Source organism: Manacus candei, unplaced genomic scaffold (genome assembly GCF_025592945.1).
Source record: "Manacus candei isolate 608988 ecotype Guabito, Panama unplaced genomic scaffold, ASM2559294v1 h1tg000115l, whole genome shotgun sequence".
NCBI lineage: Eukaryota > Metazoa > Chordata > Aves > Passeriformes > Pipridae > Manacus > Manacus candei.
Window position 1 is genome coordinate 1,241,414 of NW_026138163.1, and position 21,980 is coordinate 1,263,393.

The window sequence follows — 21,980 nt, forward strand, 5'->3', positions numbered from 1 at the left end:
TCATTAGTCTCTATTAGGCCGTGGTTCTGGAAACTTCCATCAGGATGATGGTTGATCACCCAGACTCCTCGTGGCCGACCCCTCCGTATTGCTCCCCATTAATATGCTTAGAACAAACAGCTTCAAGGTACAATATGCTAAATCATCGTGTTGTGGTTAATCAGTTTGCAGCTTACAGAACTTGTGGTTAGGCATTGCCTAACACTCTAACTTGTGATTCCAACAAAGCAGTTAACACAATATAATGACTTCGTTAACTCTTTCTTATTTGAACAGCAAATTTCTTTAGATCACTTATAACACTGCTCCTCGCAGGTAGGATTTGGGTCTGGGGGTCTCAGTTTTGGTGTGGGGGGGCCTCAGTTTGGGTCTGAGGGGTCTCTGGGGTGTCAGCTTGGGTCAGGGGGTCTCAGGCTTTGGGTCTGGGGGTCTCAGGGGTCCCAAGGCCTCAGTTTGGGTCTGGGGGCCTTGGGTCTGGGGGTCTTAGTTTGGGTCTGGGGATCTCAGCTTTTGGGTCTGGGGGGCTCAGGATTTGGGTCTGGGGGTCTCAGTTTGGCTCTGGGGATCTCAGGTTTTGGGTCTGGGGGGCTCAGGTTTTGGGTCTGGGGGTCTCAGTTTGGGTCTGGGGATCTCAGGTTTTGGGTCTGGGGGGCTCAGGTTTTGGGTCTGGGGGTCTCAGTTTGGCTCTGGGGATCTCAGGTTTTGGGTCTGGGGGTCTCAGTTTGGGTCAGGGAGGCTTAGGGTTTGGGTCTAGGGGGCTCAGTTTGGGTCAGGGGGGCTCAGTTTGGGTCCAAGGGGCTCAGGATTTGGATCTGGGGATCTCGGGGATCCCAAGGTCTCCATTTGGGTTTGGGGGTCTCAGGGTTTGGGTCTGGGGGGTCTCAGGGGGTCTCAGCATCAGGTTTTGTCCCCCACACCTGTGTCAAAATGTCCCCCGCCACCCCAACCAGTATTTCCTGTTCCCAAACTGGGACAGGGAACCGAAACTGGGAGGGGGAAGGGGGGGAACTGGGAGGGGCTGGGGGGGGCCCAATGACCTTCAGATGGGTCTGGGGGACCCCCAAAGACCCCGGGGGGACCCCCAATGACCCCTCACAGTTCTGGGAACTCCCAAAGACCCCCCCCAGCAGGGACAGGGACCCCCAGTGACCCCCTCAGGGTCAGTCGCCCTCCATGGGGGTTGGGGGGCACTGGTGACCTCCCCTAACCCCCCCTCTGTCCCCGCAGGCTCCCAGTGCTCCCAGACCCCCCCCGAAGGCTGCACCCCGTGCATGACCCCCGGAGCCCCCCGAGACGCCGACCCCCGTGACCGTGACCACCGGGAGCCCCCCGAGCCTCTCCTGCTCCCCGGCCCCGCCCCGGGGGTGGCTCCGGGTGTGGGGGGGGCCCCCCTCCCGCGAGGGGCCCGTGGGGACCCCCCTGACCCTCGAGTGCCACTTCCGAGGCCCCCCCGACACCGCCCTGACCTGGCTCCAGGCGTGTCCCCCCGGGCTCGGGGAGGTCCCCCGGAGCTGCCCCTGGCCCCAGGAGGTGGTGGCCACCCGGGGGGGCCGCCGGATGGAGCGGGCGGTGCAGGAAGGGGGGGGAAGCTCCACCCTGACCTACCCCAAACTGTCCCACAACGACTCCGGGCTCTTCTTCTGCCGCGTGGAGTCCGGGGGGGAGACGGCCCAGAGCTGCGGCACCTTCGTCAGGGTCCTCGGTGAGTGGGGGACGTGGGGGGGTCTCACCCGGGTCACTCGGCCCCTCCCGGTGCCCCCAGCATGGTACCAGTATAGCCCAGTCCCTCCCGGTTTAACCCCCTCCATCCCAGTCCCCTCCAAGGGTATCCCAGTGCCCCCCAGCCCTGCAGCACCTTCGGGAGGGTCCTGGGGGTCTCGGGGGGATCGAGGGGGCTGGGGGGTCTCATCTGAGTCACTGGTCTTTCCCAGTCCATCCTAGTCCCCTCCCAGTATAACCCAGTCCATCCCAGTCCCCTCCCAGTATAACCTAGTGCTACCACAAGCCCCCCCAGTCCATCCCAGTGCCCTGCAGTGCCCCCCAGTCCATCCCAGTTATTCCCAGTAACCCCTTTGAGTCCTTCTCAGTGCCCTCCAGTCCCACTCCAGTCTGTCCCAGTCACTCCCAGTATCTCTCTTGAGTCCCTCCCAGTGCCCTCCCAGCATAACCCAGTGCCCTCCAGTCCCTCCCAGTATAACCCAGTGCCCTCCCAGTATAGCCCAGGCCCTCCCAGTATAACCCAGTGCCCTGCACTCCCTCCCAGTATACCCAGTCCCTCCCAGTGTAACCCAGTCCCTCCCAGTTACCCAGTCCCGTTCCCACAGAGCCGGTTCCTGCCCCGTTCCTGGTGCTGAGGGAGAGCACCAAGAACCGGATCCTGACGGCGCAGGGGGTGCTGCTGCTGCTCTGCTCGGCCGGGCCGGGGCTGCTGCTGCTGCTCAGGGTGGGACACTGGGACAAACTGGGACAGCTGGGGCAGGGGGACACCAACTGGGACACTGGGACACCAACTGGGACACTGGGACAACTGGGACAGGGGGACACCAACTGGGACACCCAACTGGGACACTGAGACACCAACTAGGACACTGGGACACCAACTGAGACACTGGGACAACTGGGACACCCAACTGGGACACTGGGACACCCAACTGGGACACTGGGACAACTGGGACAGGGGGACACCAACTGGGACACTGGGACCCTCAGTTCTGTCACTGGGACCCCCAATTGGACACTGGGACCCCCAGTTGGGACACTGGGGACACCAACTGGAACTTTGGGACCCCTAAATAGGACACTGGGGACACCAACTGGGACACTGGGGACACCTAATTAGGACATTGGGGACACCAACTTGGACACTGGGGACACCAGCTGGGACACTGGGGACACCAGGTGGGACATTGGGTCCCGTAAATGGGACACTGGGGACACCAATTGAGACATTGGGGACATTAATTGAGACCCTGGGGACACCAATTGCCCCCCGGGTCCCCCAAAATCCCCCCCTGGGTAACCTCAATCCTCCCCAACCCCCCAACCCCCCCCTGGTACCCCCAATTCCCCCCTGGATGCCCCAAAACCCCTTCAACACCCCCCGTACATCCCAGTTCCCCCCAAATCCCCCCCAGTTCCCCCCAACCTCCTCCTGCCATCCCCAAATCCCCCCAGTCCTCCCCAGAGACACCCACCCCCCCCTGGCCACCCCTAAATCCCCCTGGTGCCCCCAAAACCCCCCTGACCACCCCTAAATCCCCCTGGTGCCCCCCAAAACCCCCCTGGCCACCCCAACCCCCTCCGGCCACCCCTAGTTTTCCCCTGTCACCCCTTAATTCCTCCTTGATGCCTCCAAACCCCACCCGGCCACCCCAAAACCCCCCTGGAGCCCCCCCAAACACCCCCCGGCCACCCCAAAACCCCCCTATGCCCTCTTTTCCCCCCCTGGCCACCCCTAAATCCCCCCTGGTGCCCCCAGAAAACCCCCCCGGCCACCCCAAAACCCCCCTGTACTTCCAACCTCCCCGCCCCACCACCCCTAAATCTCCCCTGGTGCCCCTCAAAACCCCCCTGGCCACCCCAAAAATTCCCTGTGCCCCCTTTTTTCCCCCCTGGCCACCCCTAAACCCCCCCTGGCCACTCCAAACCCCCCCGTGCCCCCTGTTCCCCCCCCATAGAAGCACTGGGCCAACGAGCAGCTGCTGCACCCCGAAAAAACCACATGCGAGGAGGAAAACCTCTATGAGGTGACGTTCTGGGGGCCCCCGCGCCCCAAAATCGTGCTGGGGGGGGGTCTATCACTCTCTAAACCCCCCCAAACCGACCCGAATCCCCCCCTTTCCTCGTTTTCAGGGGCTGAACCTGGACGAGTGTTCGATGTACGAGGACATTTCCCGGGGGGTCCAACCCACCTACCAGGACGTGGGGACCCTCCCCGGCGACTCCCAGCTGGAAAATCCCTGAGGGACCCCCCGAAAAAGGGGGGTGGGACCCCCCGGGAAGGGGTTTGGGACCCCCTGGCTCTGCTTGGCCCCCCCCAATACTCTGCTCTGGTGACACAAGGCCGTGCTGACCCCCCCCAAAATAAAACTGCTGTGGGTTCTGTGGGTTTTGGGGGGTTAGTTACTTGTAGTAATTAACGAGTGGTTAATTAATCAGCAAGGGGAGGCAGGTGAGAGCAGAGATGCCTCAGAGTCTGATGGGAAGGGGGGTCTTGTAGTGACCCCCATTTTTCCCCTATTATCCCCCATTTTCCTTCTTCATCCCCTATTTTCCCCATTTTCCCTCATTTCCCCCATTTTCCCTCATTATCCCCATTTTCCTCATTACCTCGTTTTCCCTCATTTCCCCCATTTTCCCCCCTTATCCCCTATTTTCCCTTATTTCCCCCATTCCCCCCATTATCCCCACTTTTCCTCTCAGACACCCATTTCCCCTCATTTTCAACCATTATCCCTTCTTTTCCCTCCATTATCCCATATTTTTCCCCATTGTTCCCCGTTTCCCCCATTATCCCACATTTCTCCCCTATTATTCCCCATTTTCCCTCATTATCTGACATTTTTCCCTATTATTCACCATTTTCCCCCATTATGCCCCATTATCCCACATTTCTTCTTCCTTATCCCCCATTTCCCCCTTACCATCCCCCATAATCTCCTATTTTTCCCCATTACCCCTCATTTTCCCCATTTTCCCCTCACTCTCCCCCATTACCCTCCCATTTCTCTCCCTTTCTTCCCCATTTCACCTCATTTTACCCCATTTCCCCCCATTATTTGCCCTCATTATCCCCCATTTCTACCCCATTATCCTCCATTTCTACCCCATTATCCTCCATTTCTACCCCATTATCCCCTATTTTTTCCCATTTTCCTCCGTTATCCTCCATTAACCCCTATTTCCCACAAATTCCCCCCATTCTCTCCCATTTCCCCCTCTCTCTCCTCCATTCCTCCATTTTCCCTCGTTTACCCCATTCTCCCCATTAATTCGCATTTTTGCCCATTTTCCCTTATTTACCCCATTCTCCCCATTATCTCTCATTTTTGCCCATTTTCCCCCATTCCTCCCATTTCCCCTCATTCTCCCCCCACTTCCTTCCCATTTCCCCTCATTTTCCTTCCATGTTTCCCCATTTCCTCGCATATCCTTCTGTTTCCCCCTCACTGTCCCATTATCCCCCATTTCCCCCCCATTATCCCCCATTTCCCTCCCATTATCTGAGGTGTTGTTCAAGGGACGAACCCCACTCAGACACGAACAAGTGCCAGAGCAGAATTACCGTTTATTCAAACTGCCGAGGTTTAAATACCACGCCTGAACATGTCCCATGACCTTCTAACCAATGACAATCAAGTATTGTCTGAGAACCCGGGAGACCACAACTCCCACGGTTCCTTGTTACAGTCTTCCTGCCACATCTCCCCCTTCTTTTTATTAACAAGTTGAGAAACAATACATTTTTAACATTCTTATTATAACCAATCTTATTTCTAATTATAAAAAATAGGGCCTATCGTCACAAGGCCTTTATTGAACTGTTAACAACTTTATTGGGTTCGTGCAATATTCAAGCAATCTCAAATTACCCAGGGTTTGTAGGTGTGGATAACCTTTTATCTGAGGGTGACTTTGTGTAATGGCATCATCTTTATTTAAAAGGGAAATGTGTTGGGTTGTAGGTGTTGTGTCTGAGGTGGTGCTGTTTGAAGTAGTGTTTAAGACGTCTTGCTATAAAGTGTACTTGCGTTCACACACACACACATGCGTCCACTCAACTTTCTCATTCATACTCCGGTGGTCACCGTTTCATTCTCTCCTTACACATGCACTCTTTAACCCTTTATTGTGTTTGACTCATGGAGTTTTGGTTTTGTATTGGTTACTGTTTATGTGTTTCTTTTGGTTCTGTATTGGTTACTGTTTATATGTTTCTTTTGGTTCTGTTGTATCATTTATTGCTTGTGATTCTCCCTGTTTTAAAGAAATGTTAATGTAGATTTACACACATAGGGAACAGACCCATATCTCTTTTCCCCCCTTTTTTTTTTTTCTGTGTGATGTGTTTACTATTGTTGGTCATGTTTCTTCTAATCCAAATCCTTCACTTATTTCTTCTGGTGGTTGTTCCTGTTGTGCTGGAGGGCTGATATAAGGCCTGACACATCTAGAAGGGACCCATTGTAATTTGGTACCCTTGGATACACAGGCATATCCCCTTCCCCATGTTATGAGATCTACTGGTCCTGACCATTGCCCAGATATTAGATCTTTGATCATAACTGGTGGTTTGGAAGATGAAAGTATTTGAGTTTTATGTTGGTGTTCATACCTGCTATGGTCTTTATCATTACAGTTTAAGAAATTTAGAACATATGACGCTTTCCATAAGCGTTCCTGGGGGCTATATACCGACTCCCCTCTTTTTTGTCTTTGAAGCATTTCTTTTAGTGTATGGTGAGCTCTTTCTACAATCGCTTGTCCTGTGGGTGAATGCGGTATTCCTATGGAATGGAGTACCCCCCAATCTGTGAGAAATGTTTTGATTTTTTCAGAACAATAAGCAGGGCCATTGTCGGGTTTTATGGTTTTTGGAATTCCTAGGATTGCGAAACAACTGAGCCAGTGTCTGATAACGTCTTTGGCTTTTTCTCCTGTGTGTGCTGTTGCATTAATGTATCTGGAATGTGTGTCTACTGTAACATGGACATATTTTAGTTTACCGAATTCAGCTCTATGTGTAACGTCTGTCTGCCAGATTTCATTGGCTGTTATGCCCCTGGGATTAACCCCTTCCTTAGCTGGCATTGGGGTAATTCGCTGGCAGTCAGAGCATGACATAATTATGTCTCTGACCTGGTTTATTGTAATTTGGAATTGTCTCTTTAATGAACGTGCATTTTGGTGGAACAACTGGTGTGAAAGTGTCCTGGTTTGAGATAGTCCCAAAATCCAATTCCCTAGCTCCATTCCCCCTCCCACATCTCAACCTAATGTGAGATGGGTTTTTCCAGACAAAACACACCAGACTCAAAGTGGGGGAAAGGGAATATATTACAATGACTGTACAAATAAATACCATATCACATTATACACACGATCACAAACTATCTCTACCATGACATGTATTTACAATGATCAGATCTCTTCTCCCCTCCAAATAAAAGTCCAGGAGGGAAAGAAGGACAGATCCCTTTCAGTCTCTGAACAGCAGGAGTATCTTCTAAGGCAGCAGGTTTCTTCTTCTCATGCATGCAGTAGCTGTGGCTGGCTTTCTGCCAGCACTCACGAGGGAGGTATCCAAGCTCCCTCAGCCCCCTTGACGCAGGCAAAGGGGTCTTCCGTGGGCTTCGTAACCCCAGACAAGGTCGTATCACCACGTCATATCACGAAGACACAGGGGGGTCTTCGTGACGGTCTGGTATCTCCAGGAGACTCAGCTCCTTGCAGGGCCTCTGTGCCCTGTCTCTCAGGCTGCCACCGTGGCAGCAGTGCAAGGGGGGAGCCAAGGTCAACTCCCCCCGCATTCCTCTGGCCGTCCCGGTCCAGCCCCGGGACGTCTTTTGAGCTTCTCAGCTCCTCTCTCTCTCTGGTGCTGCATGTCTAAAACTCTTCTCCTTAATAGGAGTCCATCTCCCTCTTTTCTCAGAGGGATCTCAAAGGAGTTTGGGGGGGGGGTCTGGTATCAGTCTTACCCCCAGAACTCTGTCTCTCAGCTGCTGGCTCTCTCTCTCTCCCTTTCCAAGAGTATTCTCTGCGGTGCTGCATGTTGTTTCTGCTGCTCCTCCAGTTCAGGTCTTATCTGTCCTGGCTCTCTGCCACCGTTTCTCTGGTCAGCACCAGCTGCTGCTCTGCGCCCATGGAGAAAAACATCTCCTGGCATACCTACAGACGCTTAGTCCGGTCTAGCACTGTTCCAGGTCTTTGCAGTCTTCCCCCCCCAGCCAGGGGCTGGGAGGCCCCAGAGGGCCCAAAGGGTCTCAGAACCCCTTCCTCGTGGCTCTACAACATGGCCACCTCTCCTGTGGCTCATGGAACCGAGTGGCCATTGGGACACTGCAGGGCCTCCTGGAATCCAGGGGCCGGTGGGACACTGGGGAGCCTCTTGGAGCCAAGGGAACCCTGGGATGTTTTGGAACATCCTGGAATCAAGGGGCCATTGTGACACTGCAGGGCCTCATGGAACCAAAGGAACCCTCAGAGTTTTTGGAACCTCATAGAATCAAGGGGCCATTTTTGGCAGGATGCTCTGCTCTGACAATACCTAAACAATGGTCAGAGAATGCAAACAATGCACACTCTCTGTGGTGAGTTACTGCTGGTGCCAAGGTGCTGTTTTTAATGTTGAATTATGCTAAACCCAAAATGCTTCATGAAACTTCAAACACACATCCTGCTTTTTGAAGCAGGATTTGACAGATAAGCTGCTCCCTGGCCTGCAAATACATCTGGCAGTCAAACCCTTGATAACTATAAAAGCCTTGTCCAACTGTCATGGGGCAGATTCTTCCACAGACTTCCTTGAAGTGTGTGGAGCTTCTGCCATGAAGCAGGGACAGCTCTTAATGGTCACTGCCCAGGGGTTAAGTGAAAGAGAGAGAACTACCCCCTGTCATTGTGGGGTGAGTTACCTCAATGTCTGCTTCAGGATTGTTTCTTTTTGCTGGCTTTGATCCAATTGCTTTAATAGAGTTACTTTGATAGACTCCACTGTCCTATCTTACACTATACTACTAGAGGTTTTTGGCTTTTATAATTTGAAGTAAATAATTCTCTTTAAGGTCTTTCATCTGTTCACTTTTCTGATCAATTTTTTGTTCATTTGTCATAATAAATCATTGTTTTTCTAGAAATATTTCTGATTTGCCATCACTAAAACCTTCAGGACAAAGTGGGTGAATCACACCTGTATAATTCCTTCAACTGAAACCAAAATCTGAGCCTGAGATTGGATCCAGCCACCCCCAGGCTCCTCTCTGAGAAGGAATTTAGAAAGCAAGGGGGTCCTTTGTGCACCTCGTAGCTCAACGAGTTCAGCACAGAATCCCCCTGCACACACACAAACACACAGGCATGGGAATCTACACACACACTCCTGTTCATCCCTACACAGACATAACCCAGACAGACTCGCAGGCGAACTCCACACACCATTCCCACATCACAACATGAGAACGGTTAGAAAAACATAAAATATGTACACCAACCCTCACTGCACTGCAGCATTCACAGGATGTGACACCTGTGTCCACTTTTGAAATGTTACAGCCATTCTACACAGCCTTTAGTTCCTGTCAGCTGAGTATTCTATCAGCTGCATTCTAAGATGAAACTCCAGGCACATGAACAGCTGAATTTGTTCCACATTTAAACGCTGCTGCACATTTTTAAATGGAGAAAGGAGGGAAACTGCTCAGTGTTCAAATGAATGAAACACAGTGAGTCACAAAAGGCAAACATACATAGTGTACAGCAGCTTTGTGGAGTTACAGATCTGCTCAATTTTTTATGTTTGGCATTCAGAGACCATGTTTACATTTATTAAACTACTCTCGTTCTGCCCCCCCATCCCGTTTTTGGAGTGTTTCAATTGCCTTTCCTTCTTCCAACAGCTGTGACAGCTGTTAAAACAGTCAGTAAAATTAAGTTCCCTCTATAATCCTTTAGTGAATGTTACATTTAAATCAGAGGTTGAGGGAGATTTCCTGTTATGCATGCATTGATTAATTTAAACTTATTAAATTGACACATATGTCAAAATGATTCGATACATTTATTGCATGTTAGCTCATTAAATATTAGTAATTATTAGTGCTACTGTTAATGCTGAAAGAGCAAAAATTCAAGACTGCAGCTGGCTTTAAGCTATTGCATTCTTTAACATGCTCTGCCTTCAAATCAAAGCACATCTAGTGATGGTCAGACAGATGTCTCTGCACTCTCAAAATGTTCAGACAATTTTTAGCTCGAATCCTCTCTCCCCTCACCTATAACACAAGAACTGCAGAAACTACAACACCTATTTCCTATGTCCTTATGCTCACATGTGCATATGCAGGTCACAATATACAGTCAAATCACAATTGCTATGGATATTATTAATGTGTCAAACTCTGGGGTTTATTAATTGAGACAGGGAAGCAGATATGTTTCTGAATGTTAGTTCTTTCTCTGTGTTCATTCAATCCCACACGCCTCAAGCCCTGCACTCACATAATATACTGGGAGTGTTTTAAGATGGCTTTTAATTGAGCCAAAGAGGAAGCAAAAATTAGTTCGAACCTTGCACCAGAGCCAAAAAGACATGTGCCCCAATTTAATTGAAATGCATCTACTCTTAGAGGCTTATCTAAACTAATCCTTCAAATTAGCTGAAAGAAGGTACACTCAAGAAACCTCCTTTGAAAAGGTTGGGGGGGAACAAAGCATCTGTAAAAAAAACCCCAAACCAAACAAAACACCAAAAAAAGCCCAACCTAACACCCAACTTATAATCTCTTTACATATTTTGTAAAAAACATGTCACTGTAGTAAAAGCTGTAGGAACTGCATTCTTACATTTCTGAAGCTCTCTTACACTATACACAGCACACTGATCTATAAACCATATCTGAAAGGGCACCCTCCTCTGTTTATTTTCTGTTATTTACCCCGGAACATCCCAGTGGGTTTTCCCTGTGCCCCCTTCCCAAACTGTGCTCCCCCAGCCAGGCTGTTTGCTCCTTCCCGTCTCATTTCAGCCCCGTGCGATGGCCGCCATTCCCTTTTCCTGCCTGGCTCAATTCCCCCCAGCCCTGCGCTGTGCAGGCAGTGAGGACAGCGAGTGGGCAGCTCCCTCCAGCACACTGTCCCCTCCCGAGCAGCCTCTGCGCCGCTGCGGCCGGGGCGATGCGGTCCCTGCTCTTCCTGGCGGTGCAGGGAGAGCGGCTCCGGCAGGAAAAGTTCTCCCAGTCCATGTGCACCCAGCCTTGGAACAAAGCCTTGGAAATCTTTGATCCATACACGGGATGACTGGAACCATCACTTACAGCAGGGTTATCTCTACGTGCTGTCCTTATGTCCTCTGACATCTAATGCATGGTTTTTAAAACAACAGATTAAAGTGGTTGCACTTTTTAAAGGTGCAAGGAACACTCAATTCAACCCTCACAGTTGAATAAATACCACACCAATAAATACCCACATCAGAAAAGCATCTCTGAAAACCAGAAAAGGGACTTTCCACATGGGTGTCCTGTCATCCAGAACTCTTAGGGAAGAATTCATTAGAATAAAGAAGTCTGTAAGTGTTCTGTCCAAGATCAAGGTGAGATTCTCTCTCTTCTAACATTTCACTGACCTAGGAAGCAAAAATTTGGTACAGAATTAATACTGGAGAAAAATGAGACCAGTGAAAGATCCTGAGCTCAGGAGAACCTGACTGTGCTGGGGAATCAGAGCTTTCACCCTGGGAAATGAACTACTCTGAAAGAGTGGGAAGAAACCAGGAACAAAGGCTGAGTTCAAATGCTCCAGAGTAAACAAGTCCTTCCTCACCAAAAGGTCTGAGCTACCCTTAACTCATCTCTAGACATCCCTGGAAATAAAACAGCCTGACCTTGAACCCAAGGGAAACAAAGACAAATTCCATGGCTTTAGCTGGAGCAAGGTTGGGGGGGGATGGGTCACTCCTCTGTGACATCACATGCTCCCTGTGACATCACATCCTTCCTGTGACATCACATCTCCCCTATGACGTGACATCCATCATATGACACCACATCTCCTCTGTGATATCATATCATCCCTGTGAAGTAACGCCCTCCCCTGTGACAAGACAGCTCTCTTGTCACATCACAGCTCTCCTGTCACATCACATCCTTCCTGTGAGTCACACCTCCCCTGTGACATCACACTTCTTATATGACGTCACATCCATCATATGACATCACATCTTTCCTGTGATGTCATATCATCCATGTGACTTCATATCCTCCCCTGTGACATCACAGCTCCCCTATGACATCACATCTGCTCTGTGACATCACATCCTCCCCATGACATCACATCCTTGCTCTCATAAAAATGCTCCTCTATGACGTCACTACCATCATATGACACCGCATCTCTCCTGTGACATCATATCATCCCCGTGACATCACAGCTCCTGTGTGACATCACATCTCTCCTGGAAGCAAAGGAACCCTGAGAATTTCTGTGGGAACAACACAAGGCAGCAGCAGCTGCATTCAGTTAATTCGGATCCAAAAGGAGTGTTTTGGCCTTGACTGGTGTTTTCCATCCAGAGAGTGCTGTTTGCCAAAGTGGAAACCACCTGGAACGCTCTGCATGGCAGCCTGTGTTTTTCTCTGGTGGCTGAACACAGCCAGCACATGAGGGGAGGGGAATGTGTGGGATCAGGGCGCTGCTTTGGGGCCATGCTGGGAATTCCGGTGGACTAAAAGACAAAGCCCAGGCGCTGTTTCCAAAGGAACCCCAATGAAAGGGGGACACCGGAAAGATGGGTGGACAAGTCCTGAAATGGAACTCTGTGTGTGCAGCCTCATTTTCTCCTTCAGCACACACACGAGAGAGGGTAAACAGTGGGGTTTGGGACCCCAAAAGTGTTCAGGGGGGAAATGGGGGATTGAGGGGACAATGGGAATATGGAAGGAACAGGGAGAAGGGTAGAAAAGGGAGGGTTGTCTGGAGGGTCTGACGGTCCCATGGGGGTCTTTGGGCACAGGGGGGTTGGCAATGGGGGGTGGCCCCCCTGAGCTCCCAACTTCCTGTGGGGTGCTGGGGGCTGCTGGATCCAATCTCAGACTTGATAGTTATGCCAACATAACATAACTAAACCCAGTTTAGAGGAATTAGAGAGGTGTGACTGAAATACTTTTGTCCCCCAGCTTTTAATGATGGCAAATCAGATCTATTGATAGAAATGAATTATTTAGGGTTACAAATGATCAGACAAAAGATCTTCATCAGAATTATTTACTGCACAACAGAAACACTAAAACTACCAGGAGTACAGGATAAGATAGGACAGTGCTCTACACTAAAGCAATTTTTGAAGCAATTCTACTCAAGCTGGCACAAAAGCAATAATTCTTAATTAGAGATGGATGGAACTCCCCCAGACCATTGCTCTTGGGTAGATCTCTGCTCTCAACCTCCAGCAGTGACCTTGGGGGGCCCCCAGCCAAGGCAGGAATCTCCACACACACCCCCCACACAGGAAGGGTTCTGTTGGAAGAACCTGCCCCTGGGAAAGGGGACTGGCCCTTTGTGGTAAAAGGGTTGGACTGACAGTCACTGGACTCCAGGGGTTGCCTCACCATCAGAGGTTCATTTGAGGTGGAAGCAGCAGCCGAAGTTCTTCCCGCAGTCGGGGCTTCCCTTACTGGTGGGTCCGTTGGTGTTTGGTCAAGGTAGAGCTGTGGGGGAAGCTCTTCCCACACTCCCCACACTTGTAGGGCCTCTCCCCCGTGTGGATGCGGCGGTGGGTGATGAGGTGGGAGTTGTACTTGAAGCCCTTCCCACAGTTGGTGCAGCAGAAGGGCCTCTCATCCCTGTGTGTCTGCTCATGCCTGCGGAGATGTGAGCTGGTCTGAAACCTCTTCCCACATTCCAAGCACTTGTAGGGCCGTTCACTTGTGTGGATGAGCTGGTGGGTACGGAGGTGGGAGCTGTCCCTGAAGCTCTTCTCACATTCCCCACACGTGTAGAGCCGTTCCCCAGTGTGGATGTGCTGGTGTCGGATCAAGCTGGAGCTGTGCCTGAAGCTCTTCCCACAATCATTACACATGTAGGGCCGTTCCACAGTGTGGACACTCTGGTGTTTGATCAGATGGGAGCTCTGGTTGAAGCTCTTCCCACATTCCCCACACATGTAGGGACGTGCCCCAGTGTGGATCTGCTGGTGTCGGATCAGGTGGGAGCTGTTCTTGAAGCTCTTCCCACATTCCAAGCACCTGAAGGGTTTCTCCCTGCTGGGAGGCTGCTCAGGGACCACCAGCTCAGAGCTCCCCCTCAAGCTCTGGCCGCCTTCCCGGCACAGGCTGGTTCTTTCCTCCTCAGAGCACCCTGGGCTGGCTTTGGAGCCCCTCCTGCGGGGGGATCTCCGGCCCTTTTCCTCCCCGCTGCCTTCCTGCGCCGGGGAGCCCTTCAAAACGGCCTCTCCCACCAGGGTCTCACGGGGGGATTTGTCCTCCGCGCTCTCCCTCCTCAGCTCAGGGCCTGGGGCAGGAAGCAAGAAGGACAGGCAGGGGATTTGCCTCCGGCCCACAGGGAAGGCCAAGGACATCCCCCCAACTCCGGCCCCGGCAGGACGGCGGCGCCAGCGGGGTTGTCCTGCAGCCGGGGCCATGCTGGGCTGACAGAGCCAGCACAACACCCGCCCAAAGGGACACTGACTTCCTCCTCACCTGCCTGGGGGGCCCAAGGCATCTTCCTCTTCCTTGCAGCCTCCTCCTCCATCCGCCCAAGCTTTGGGAAGGACAAATCCTGATGGGGGGAAAACAAGGGCTGAGCGCGTTGGCTTGGGGGTTCCTCCTGCCCAAGTCCATCTCTAGAACTCACTGGGCATCCTGTGTCCATAAAAACCTCCAAAACACCAAGATTCAGCCCAGAAAAACCCAAGTCAAGGAGATTCAGGCAAAAACCCTCAGAAATAGGAAGAAGACTCTCGCCCCCCCAAACTGCAAAAAGTTGAGATTCAGCCAGAAAATACTCCAAAATATGAAGATTCAGCCCTAAAAAAGGTGGTGGGGACTGAATTTAACCCCCCAACATGACAGTCATTAGATTTCAAGCTCATCTTCAAGGGACACCCTGGTATTGGAGCCTGGGCTCTAATTAACCTCTCCTGTGCTGCGAAACAGCAGGAGCTGTATGGCCAAGGGACAAACTCTGTGATCCCTGTCAGTGTCCATGGCCCCTGTCAGTGTCCTTCAGGGAAATTGGGAGGAGGAAATGAAGAAACTAGTTTGGAACTAAACCGGTGTTAAAGTAGGAAAAACCTCCTTCCATGGAAATAAAGCTTAGACAGATTTTCCTGGGCTGAACGAGCTCATTCAGGGATGAAGGACTGGGACTTCTGTGGACACTTGTGCTGGTTTCTTTGGACACTTGTGTTCCTTCAGAGAGCCCCTGGAAACACTCTGCTGTTCACTCCCAGTGCCACCAGTGCCTGGGTCCTGTCTGCAGCAGCAGATTGCAGGGGGACAGGAGAAATGCTTTTCTGAGCCTCTGGGCTGGACACAGGCACAGCCTGACCCTGAACCCAAGGGAAACAAAGACAAATTCCATGGTTTTAGCTGGACCAAGGCTGGGGGGGTTTCCTGAGGGCAGCACTAACCAGACTTTTGTGTGTGTGTGTGAGACAGGCAGAAGCACAAATGCCTGCACAGCCCAGAGCAGTCAGTGTGGGGCTGTGCTTGCTGCTGCAGAGACCCCCAGGGAACAAACCCAGGCAATAGTTTGGGTTTATTCCTTGCTCTGTGTCAGTGGAATAGAATGTTCCACAGGAGCTCTGTCCCCCTCTGTGGCACCGGGTGGCTCGAAGCTGAAGAGGGGGGGGGTCAAGTGCAAGTTCCCTTCTGAAGTGTGTCCCTAAGGAGGACACTTGCCTTAATATTGCTTATTATGTGTAATATCTTACAGATGTATCATACAACACCTTGGGATGGATTCTGTAGAATATGTGCCATATATATGATACAGAATATATCTGATTATTGCTTTATCTGTCTGTCCAGACAGATATTGTGTATGCAGAGAGATTGTATTTGAGGGATATGTTCCTCTCAATACCCTGTGAGCTCCACTCCCAAGGCCAGCAAATTCCTGAAGCTCCCACTTCTGTGCCCTGCAGGTTTTGGCAGATTTGCAAGAGCAGGGGAATCATTCCCTGCAGCCCCTTTGCACTGTAGGAAATGGGAGCCCTGTGCACATCCTGCTGCCTCCAGATTCCATTCTGGGTGTGGGAAGGACCCTGTGGGGAGCAAAGAAATGCCTGGTTCTGCAGCAGCTGGAGATGCTCAAGGGGCAGCAGGACCAAGTCAGGGGCATGGGGGGCTTTGGGGTGCGGGAGGGTCCTGGGGGAGCTGGGGAGGGGCTTTGGGGATTGGGGGTACAAACCAGTACAGACCAGTACCACCTCACTGCTCCCCAGATCTCTCCTGGAGCTGGGCCACCTTGTTGTGGGACACCTGAGCCCCCCCAGTGCCCTCCCAGTGCAGCCCAGTGCCCCCAGTACAGCCCACTGTGTTCCTGTCCCAGGGTGCTGGGTGATCCCTCTTGGGGGGGGTTGGAATGGATTTGAAGAAGGGGCTGGGGGAGATTTGGGGGGATCTGGGGGTGGTTGGAGGTGGTTTTGGGGGTCTTTGGGTGAGTTAAAACAGGTTTTGGGGGCATTGGGGCATCAAAGATATCTGTGGAAGGAGGGGATTAAAGGGAAAATGGAGGTTAGGGGACATTTGGGGGGGTTAAAGGGGCCTGGAGGGGAGAGGAGGGCCTGTACCAAGAGCAGGTGGGTCCTGAGACCCCCCCTGGTGTCACCAAGACCCTCTTGGTGTCTCCAGTTCCTCCCTTAACACCCTGAGACCCCCCTGGTGTTTCCAATGTCTCCAGGGCCTCCCCATGGCTCCAATTCCCCCCTTGACACCCCCAATTCCACTGTCCCCAAACCCCATCCCTGATGTCCCCAACCCTCCATCTCACTCCAGAAGCCCCCCTGGACCCTCTGACCACAAAAACACCCCCCCCACACACTCACAGAAAGGCCAAGGGCATCTGGGGAAACATTGGGGAGAGCTGGGGGGCTTTGCAGGGCCCTGGGGGATTACTGGGGGATACTGGGACACACTGGGGGGAACCAGGGGGCACTGGGAGGGACTGGGGAGTTACTGGGGGATTACCAGGACACACGGGGAGACACTGGCAGGTTACTGGGCCATACTGGGGGTTACTGGGTGCTCACTGGAGGATCACTGGACCATACTGGGGGGCAGTGGGAGGTCACTGGGACACACTGGGTGGTCACTGAGGGGGTCACTGAAAAGTCACTGGGATATACTGGGGGCACTGGGATCCCCTTACCCGGATGTGGTACGTTTGCCCCCCTGGATTTTGGGGGGCATCCCTAGGACCCCTCCCCTTGGGGCTGGGGGACCCCCTGGACCCACTGCTGGGCTTTAGGGGACCCCCCAAAGTGCCCTCAAAACTCCTGAAATCCCCCCCTCGACACATCAAAACCTTCTCAAGGTCCCCTCAAATGCCCTCAGAGACCTCATCCCTCCCCAGCACCCTCTAAACCCTCTCAGTGACCTGCAAAACCCACCTGGGATCCCCCAGTCCCCTTTAGAGACCCCCCAACCCCCCTCAGAGACCCTCAAAACCGTCTAAGACCCCGTAAACACCCTAGAGACCCCAAAACTGCATAAAAGGTCCCACCAGGACCCTCAAACCTCCTCAGAGACCCCCAAACCCGACCTGGCACCCCCCAAATCTCCTCAGAAACCAAAACCCCCTCAGAGACCCCCAAACCCCTTCAGGAACCTTCCACCACCCCCTGAGTCCCCTCAGGACACCGCACTCCCTCAGGGACCCCTCAAAACCTCCTCGGTTATCCCCGAACCCCCCCGCTAAACCCTCCCGAGCCCCCCGGGGGACTCACAGCGCTCAGAGCGAACCGCAGGCCCCGCCGCCATCACCGAGTCCCGGCTGCGCGCGCACCGCGCTCAGAGAACGCCGCCGCAGCCAATCAGCGCGCGGCCACGCCCCCGCAGCCCCGCCCCCGGCCCTGCCGCGTTGGCTGCCGGGAATCGGTGATGGCGGCGGGTCGGTCGGTGAGCTCTGAGTGCGGGCGGGGGGTGCGGGAGAGCGGGGTCTGGGGATCCCCTCGGGGGCTGCGGGGGGAAAGGCTGGGGGGGGAAAGGCTGGGGGGCTCGGGAGGGTTTTACGGGGGGGGTTCGGAGGTTCGGAGGACCCTCTCGGGGGCCGCGGGGCCCGGAGGCCTCCCAAGAACCCGGAAAGGTGATTCGATTGCTGAGAAAGTCCCTCGGAAAAAAAATTCAAAACCACCCAACGGAAAAAAGAACCCTAAAAAAAGGAAAAGTAAAAAAAAGGTGAAGGAAAAACTGCAAGGGCAGGATGATTTTATTACTTTGCTTCAGTTTTTCCCTGGTCTCCTCCTTCTCAGATTCTTTGCTCCCTTCCTTTACAGAAAGCTTTTCTGCTGTTCTGTGGTTTTGGGGTCCCTGAGGAGGTTTTGGGGGGGGTTCTGAAGGGGTTTGGTGTCCTGAGGGGACTTAGGGGGGAGGTTGAAGGTCCCTGAAGGGGTTTGGGAATCCCCGAGGGAGTTTTGGAGTCTCCGAGGGAATTGGGAGGTCCTGGGGGCTTTGGGGGCGATGTCTTTGAAGGAGTTTTGTGGGTTTCTAGAGGGATTTTGGGAGTCCCAGACGGTTTTGAGGGTCTCTGAGGGGGTTTTTGAGGTCCCTGAAGGGGCTTGGGGGTCCCAGGTGGGTTTTGCAGGTCACTGAGAGGGTTTAGGGGATCCTGGGGGGAGATGAGGTCTCTGAGGGGATTTGGGGTGGTTTTGAGGAGGTTTTGATGGGTCCAAAGGTGGATTTCTGAGGGGGTTTCAGGGGTTTTGCCTGGATTTTGGGGGGTCTCCGTGTCAGTCCTGTCTGGCCACGGCCAACTAAAACTCCTATGATGCCATTTCCCATCCCACCACAGCGCCTCTGCCAGCCCAGCAAACCAACCCCAGGGAAAGGGGATCCCAATTCCCCCCTCGAACCCCAGAGACCCCCAACACTCAGCACACAGAGACCCCAAAGGAAGGGGGGCCCGGGTGTCCCCTAAAGCCCAGCAGTGGGGTTCAGGGGATCTCGCAGCCCCCAGGGGAGGGGTCCTGGGGGTGCCCCCAAAAGTCCTGGGGGAGCAGAACTGACGAAGGGGATCTCAGTGCCCCCAGTATAGCCCAGTGACCCTCAGTATGGCCCAGTAACCCCCTCAGTGACCACCCAGTGTGTCCCAGTGACCTCCCACTGCCCCCCAGGATGACCCAGTGATCCTCCCGTGAGCACCCAGTAACCCCCAGTATGGCCCAGTAACCTCCCAGTGTCTCCCCGTGTGTCCTGGTAATCCCCCAGTAACTTCCCAGTCCCTCCCAGTGCTCCCTGGTTCCCCCCAGTGTGTCCCAGTATCTCCCAGTAACCACCCAGTGCCCCACAAAGCCCCCAAGTTGTCCCCAACATGTCCCCAGATGCCCTTGGCCTTTCTGTGAGGGGGGGGGAGGAGTGTTTTTGGTCAGAGGGTCCGGGGGGGCTCCTGGAGTGAGATGGAGGGTTGGGGACACCAGGGATGGGGTTTGAGGACAGTGGAATTGGGGATGCCAAGGGGGGAACTGGGGACACCGAAAGGGTCTTGGGGACACGAGGGGGATCTCAGGACTCACCTGCTCTTGGTGTAGGCCCTCCTCTCCCCTTCTAGGCCCCATTAACCCCCTCAAATGTCCCCCAACTCCCCTTTTTTTCCTTTAATCTCCTTCCCCCCAGATACTTTTGACCCCCCAATGCCCCCAAGACCCTTTTAACTCCCCCAAATTCACACAAAGCCCCTCAAAACCCCCCAAATCCCCATCCAACCCCCCCCCCCGATCCCCCCAAATCTCCCCAAGTCCCCACCTCAAATCCCTTCCAACCCCCCTCTAAGAGGGATCACCTTGCACCCTGGGACAGGAACACAGTGGGCTGTACTGGGGGCACTGGGCTGTACTGGGGGCACTGGGGGGGGCTCAGGTGTCCCAGGACAAGGTGGCCCTGCAAAGCCCCCCAGCTCTCCCCAATGTTTCCCCAGATGCCCTTGGCCTTTCTGTGAGTGTGTGGGGGGGGTGTTTTTGTGGTCAGAGGGTCTAGGGGGGCTCCTGGGGTGAGATGGAGGGTTGGGGACATCAGGGATGGGGTTTGGGGACAGTGGGGTTAAGTTTGGGGGCAGTGGAATTGGGGGTGTCAAGAAGGGAATTGGCACTATGGGGAGGCCCTGGGGACATTGGAGACACCAGGGGGGTCTCGAGGTGTCAAGGGAGGAACTGGGGACACCAAGAAGTTCTTGGGGACAACAGGGGGGGTCTCAGGACTCACCTGATCTTGGTGCAGCCCCTCCTCTCCCCTCCAGGCCTCTTTAACCCCCCCAAAATGTCCCTTAACCTCCATTTTCCCTTAAATCGCCTCCCCCCACAGATCCCTTTGATGCCCCAATGCCCCCAAAACCTGTTTTAACTCCCCCAAATGCACCCGAAGTCCCCCAACCCCCCCCTCATCCCCATCCAACCCCCCCAGGTCCCCCCAAATCCTTTCCAACCCCCCTCAAAGAGGGATCACCCACACCCTGGGACAGGAACACAGTGGGCTGTACTGGGGGCACTGGGCTGTACTGGGGGCACTGGGGGGGGTTCAGGTGTCCCAGGACAACATGGCCCAGCTCCAGGAGAGATCTGGGGAGCAGTGAGGAGGTACTGGTCTGTACTGGTCTGTACTGGTCTGCACTGATCTGTACTGGTTTGTACCCCCAATCCCCAAAGACCCTTCCCAGCTCCCCCAGGACCCTCCCAGACCCCAAAGCCCCCCAGGCCCCTGACTTGGTCCTGCTGCCCCTTGAGCATCTGCAGCTCCTGCAGAATCAGGCATTTCATCAGCAAATGTGCAGGTGACACCAAGCTGGGGGTGTGTTGATGTGCTGGAAGGCAGGAGGGCTCTGGAGCACAATTGCTATGAGGAGAGGCTGAGGGAGCTGGGGGTGTTGAGGCTGGAGAAGAGGAGGCTCAGGGGAGACCTCCTGACTGTCTGCAAGTCCCTGCCAGGAGGTTGGAGCCAGGTGGGGCTGGGGCTGTTCTGCCAGGAAGCAGCAGCAGGACAAGAGGGCTGGGTCTGGAGCTGTGCCAGGGGAGGTTTAGGTTGGATATTAGGAAGCAATTTCTTCCCAAGAGAGTAATCAGGCCTTGGAATGGGCTGGGCAGGGAGGGGGTGGAGTCAGCGTCCCTGGAGGTGTTGAAGGTGAGAGTGGATGTGGCCTCAGTGCCATGGTCTGGGAAGCACAGCAGGGTTGGATCCAGGGTTGGACTTGATGATCTCGGAGGTCTTTTCCAACGTGGCTGATTCTGTGATTCTGTGATTGCCATTCCTGTGGCAGCACATGCTTGAGGCTCTATCCCCAGGGTGATAGAGATGTCTGTCCATATCTATCTCCAAGGTTAGTCTGTAAATGTGTGGGGTTAGAAAAGCAGGCTAAGTTCTGGTATGGTTGTAGAAGGAGAAAGAAGCCCAGAGGCCAGTGCAAGCAGGCAGCCCTCAGCTTGCACCTGATGTCCCCTCCCTGCAGGTTCCTGTCCTTGAGCCCAGGCCCTGAGGTGAGGCTGAGAAGTGGCGCGGAGGTGAGCCCAGAGCTGTCCCTGAGGTGAGGCTGAGAATAAGTGCAAGGCAGAGGTGCTGCTGAGGAAGGAGAGCCCCGTTGTGGGGAAGAAACAAAGCTGTGAATGCCCATCCCTGAGCAGGTGCTGTGTCCATCCCCTGTGTGCCAGGTGAGCTGGGGTTTTGCTGCAGAGCTGCGGGCGCTGATTTGAGTGGCTCCAAGTGCTGAGATGGTGGGCACCCAGGAACACAAACTGTGCCTGGCCACGGAGCCTGCAAGGAGGAGCAGAGACAGTGGTGGCAGTGTGTGGGGCCAGGTTGTCCCTGTGCCTTCCCCTGCAGGCCCTGGCTGTCCCTGCTGGGCCCCTGTCCATCCCCATCAGGTCCCTGCCCGTCCCCCCGGGCTGAGCTCCCCCCAGGAAGTGCCGTGGAGCTGAAGCTGCTGCCATCCCCCCCTGCAGCCGCTGCCCCAGCCAAGGGAGCAGCAAAGGCAGGGCCAGGAGCAGAGGCAGCAGCAGGGGAGCCCTGGGGGGCCGGGAAGCTCTTGTGTGGGGCAGGAAAGAGGCGCTGGGCACGAGGCCG

At 53.9% G+C, this 21,980-nt stretch overlaps 1 protein-coding gene and 1 pseudogene across 1 annotated transcript in view; one reads left to right on the forward strand and one right to left on the reverse strand.

The window, feature by feature from the left end:
- Positions 1–17,828, reverse strand: part of LOC127461897 (zinc finger protein 271-like) — a 406,813-nt gene extending 388,985 nt beyond the window's left edge. The window contains exons 1-3 of the mRNA XM_051770094.1: positions 17,663–17,828; positions 14,412–14,490; positions 13,389–14,223 (exon numbers count right to left, since the gene is read on the reverse strand). Coding sequence (XP_051626054.1) covers positions 13,389–14,223; positions 14,412–14,463 — 887 coding nt within the window. The 5' untranslated portion in view covers positions 14,464–14,490; positions 17,663–17,828. The remainder of the gene's footprint in view (positions 1–13,388; positions 14,224–14,411; positions 14,491–17,662) is intronic.
- The window catches only part of LOC127461896 (zinc finger protein 493-like), a 431,778-nt pseudogene that overhangs the window by 406,954 nt on the left and 2,844 nt on the right, over positions 1–21,980 (forward strand).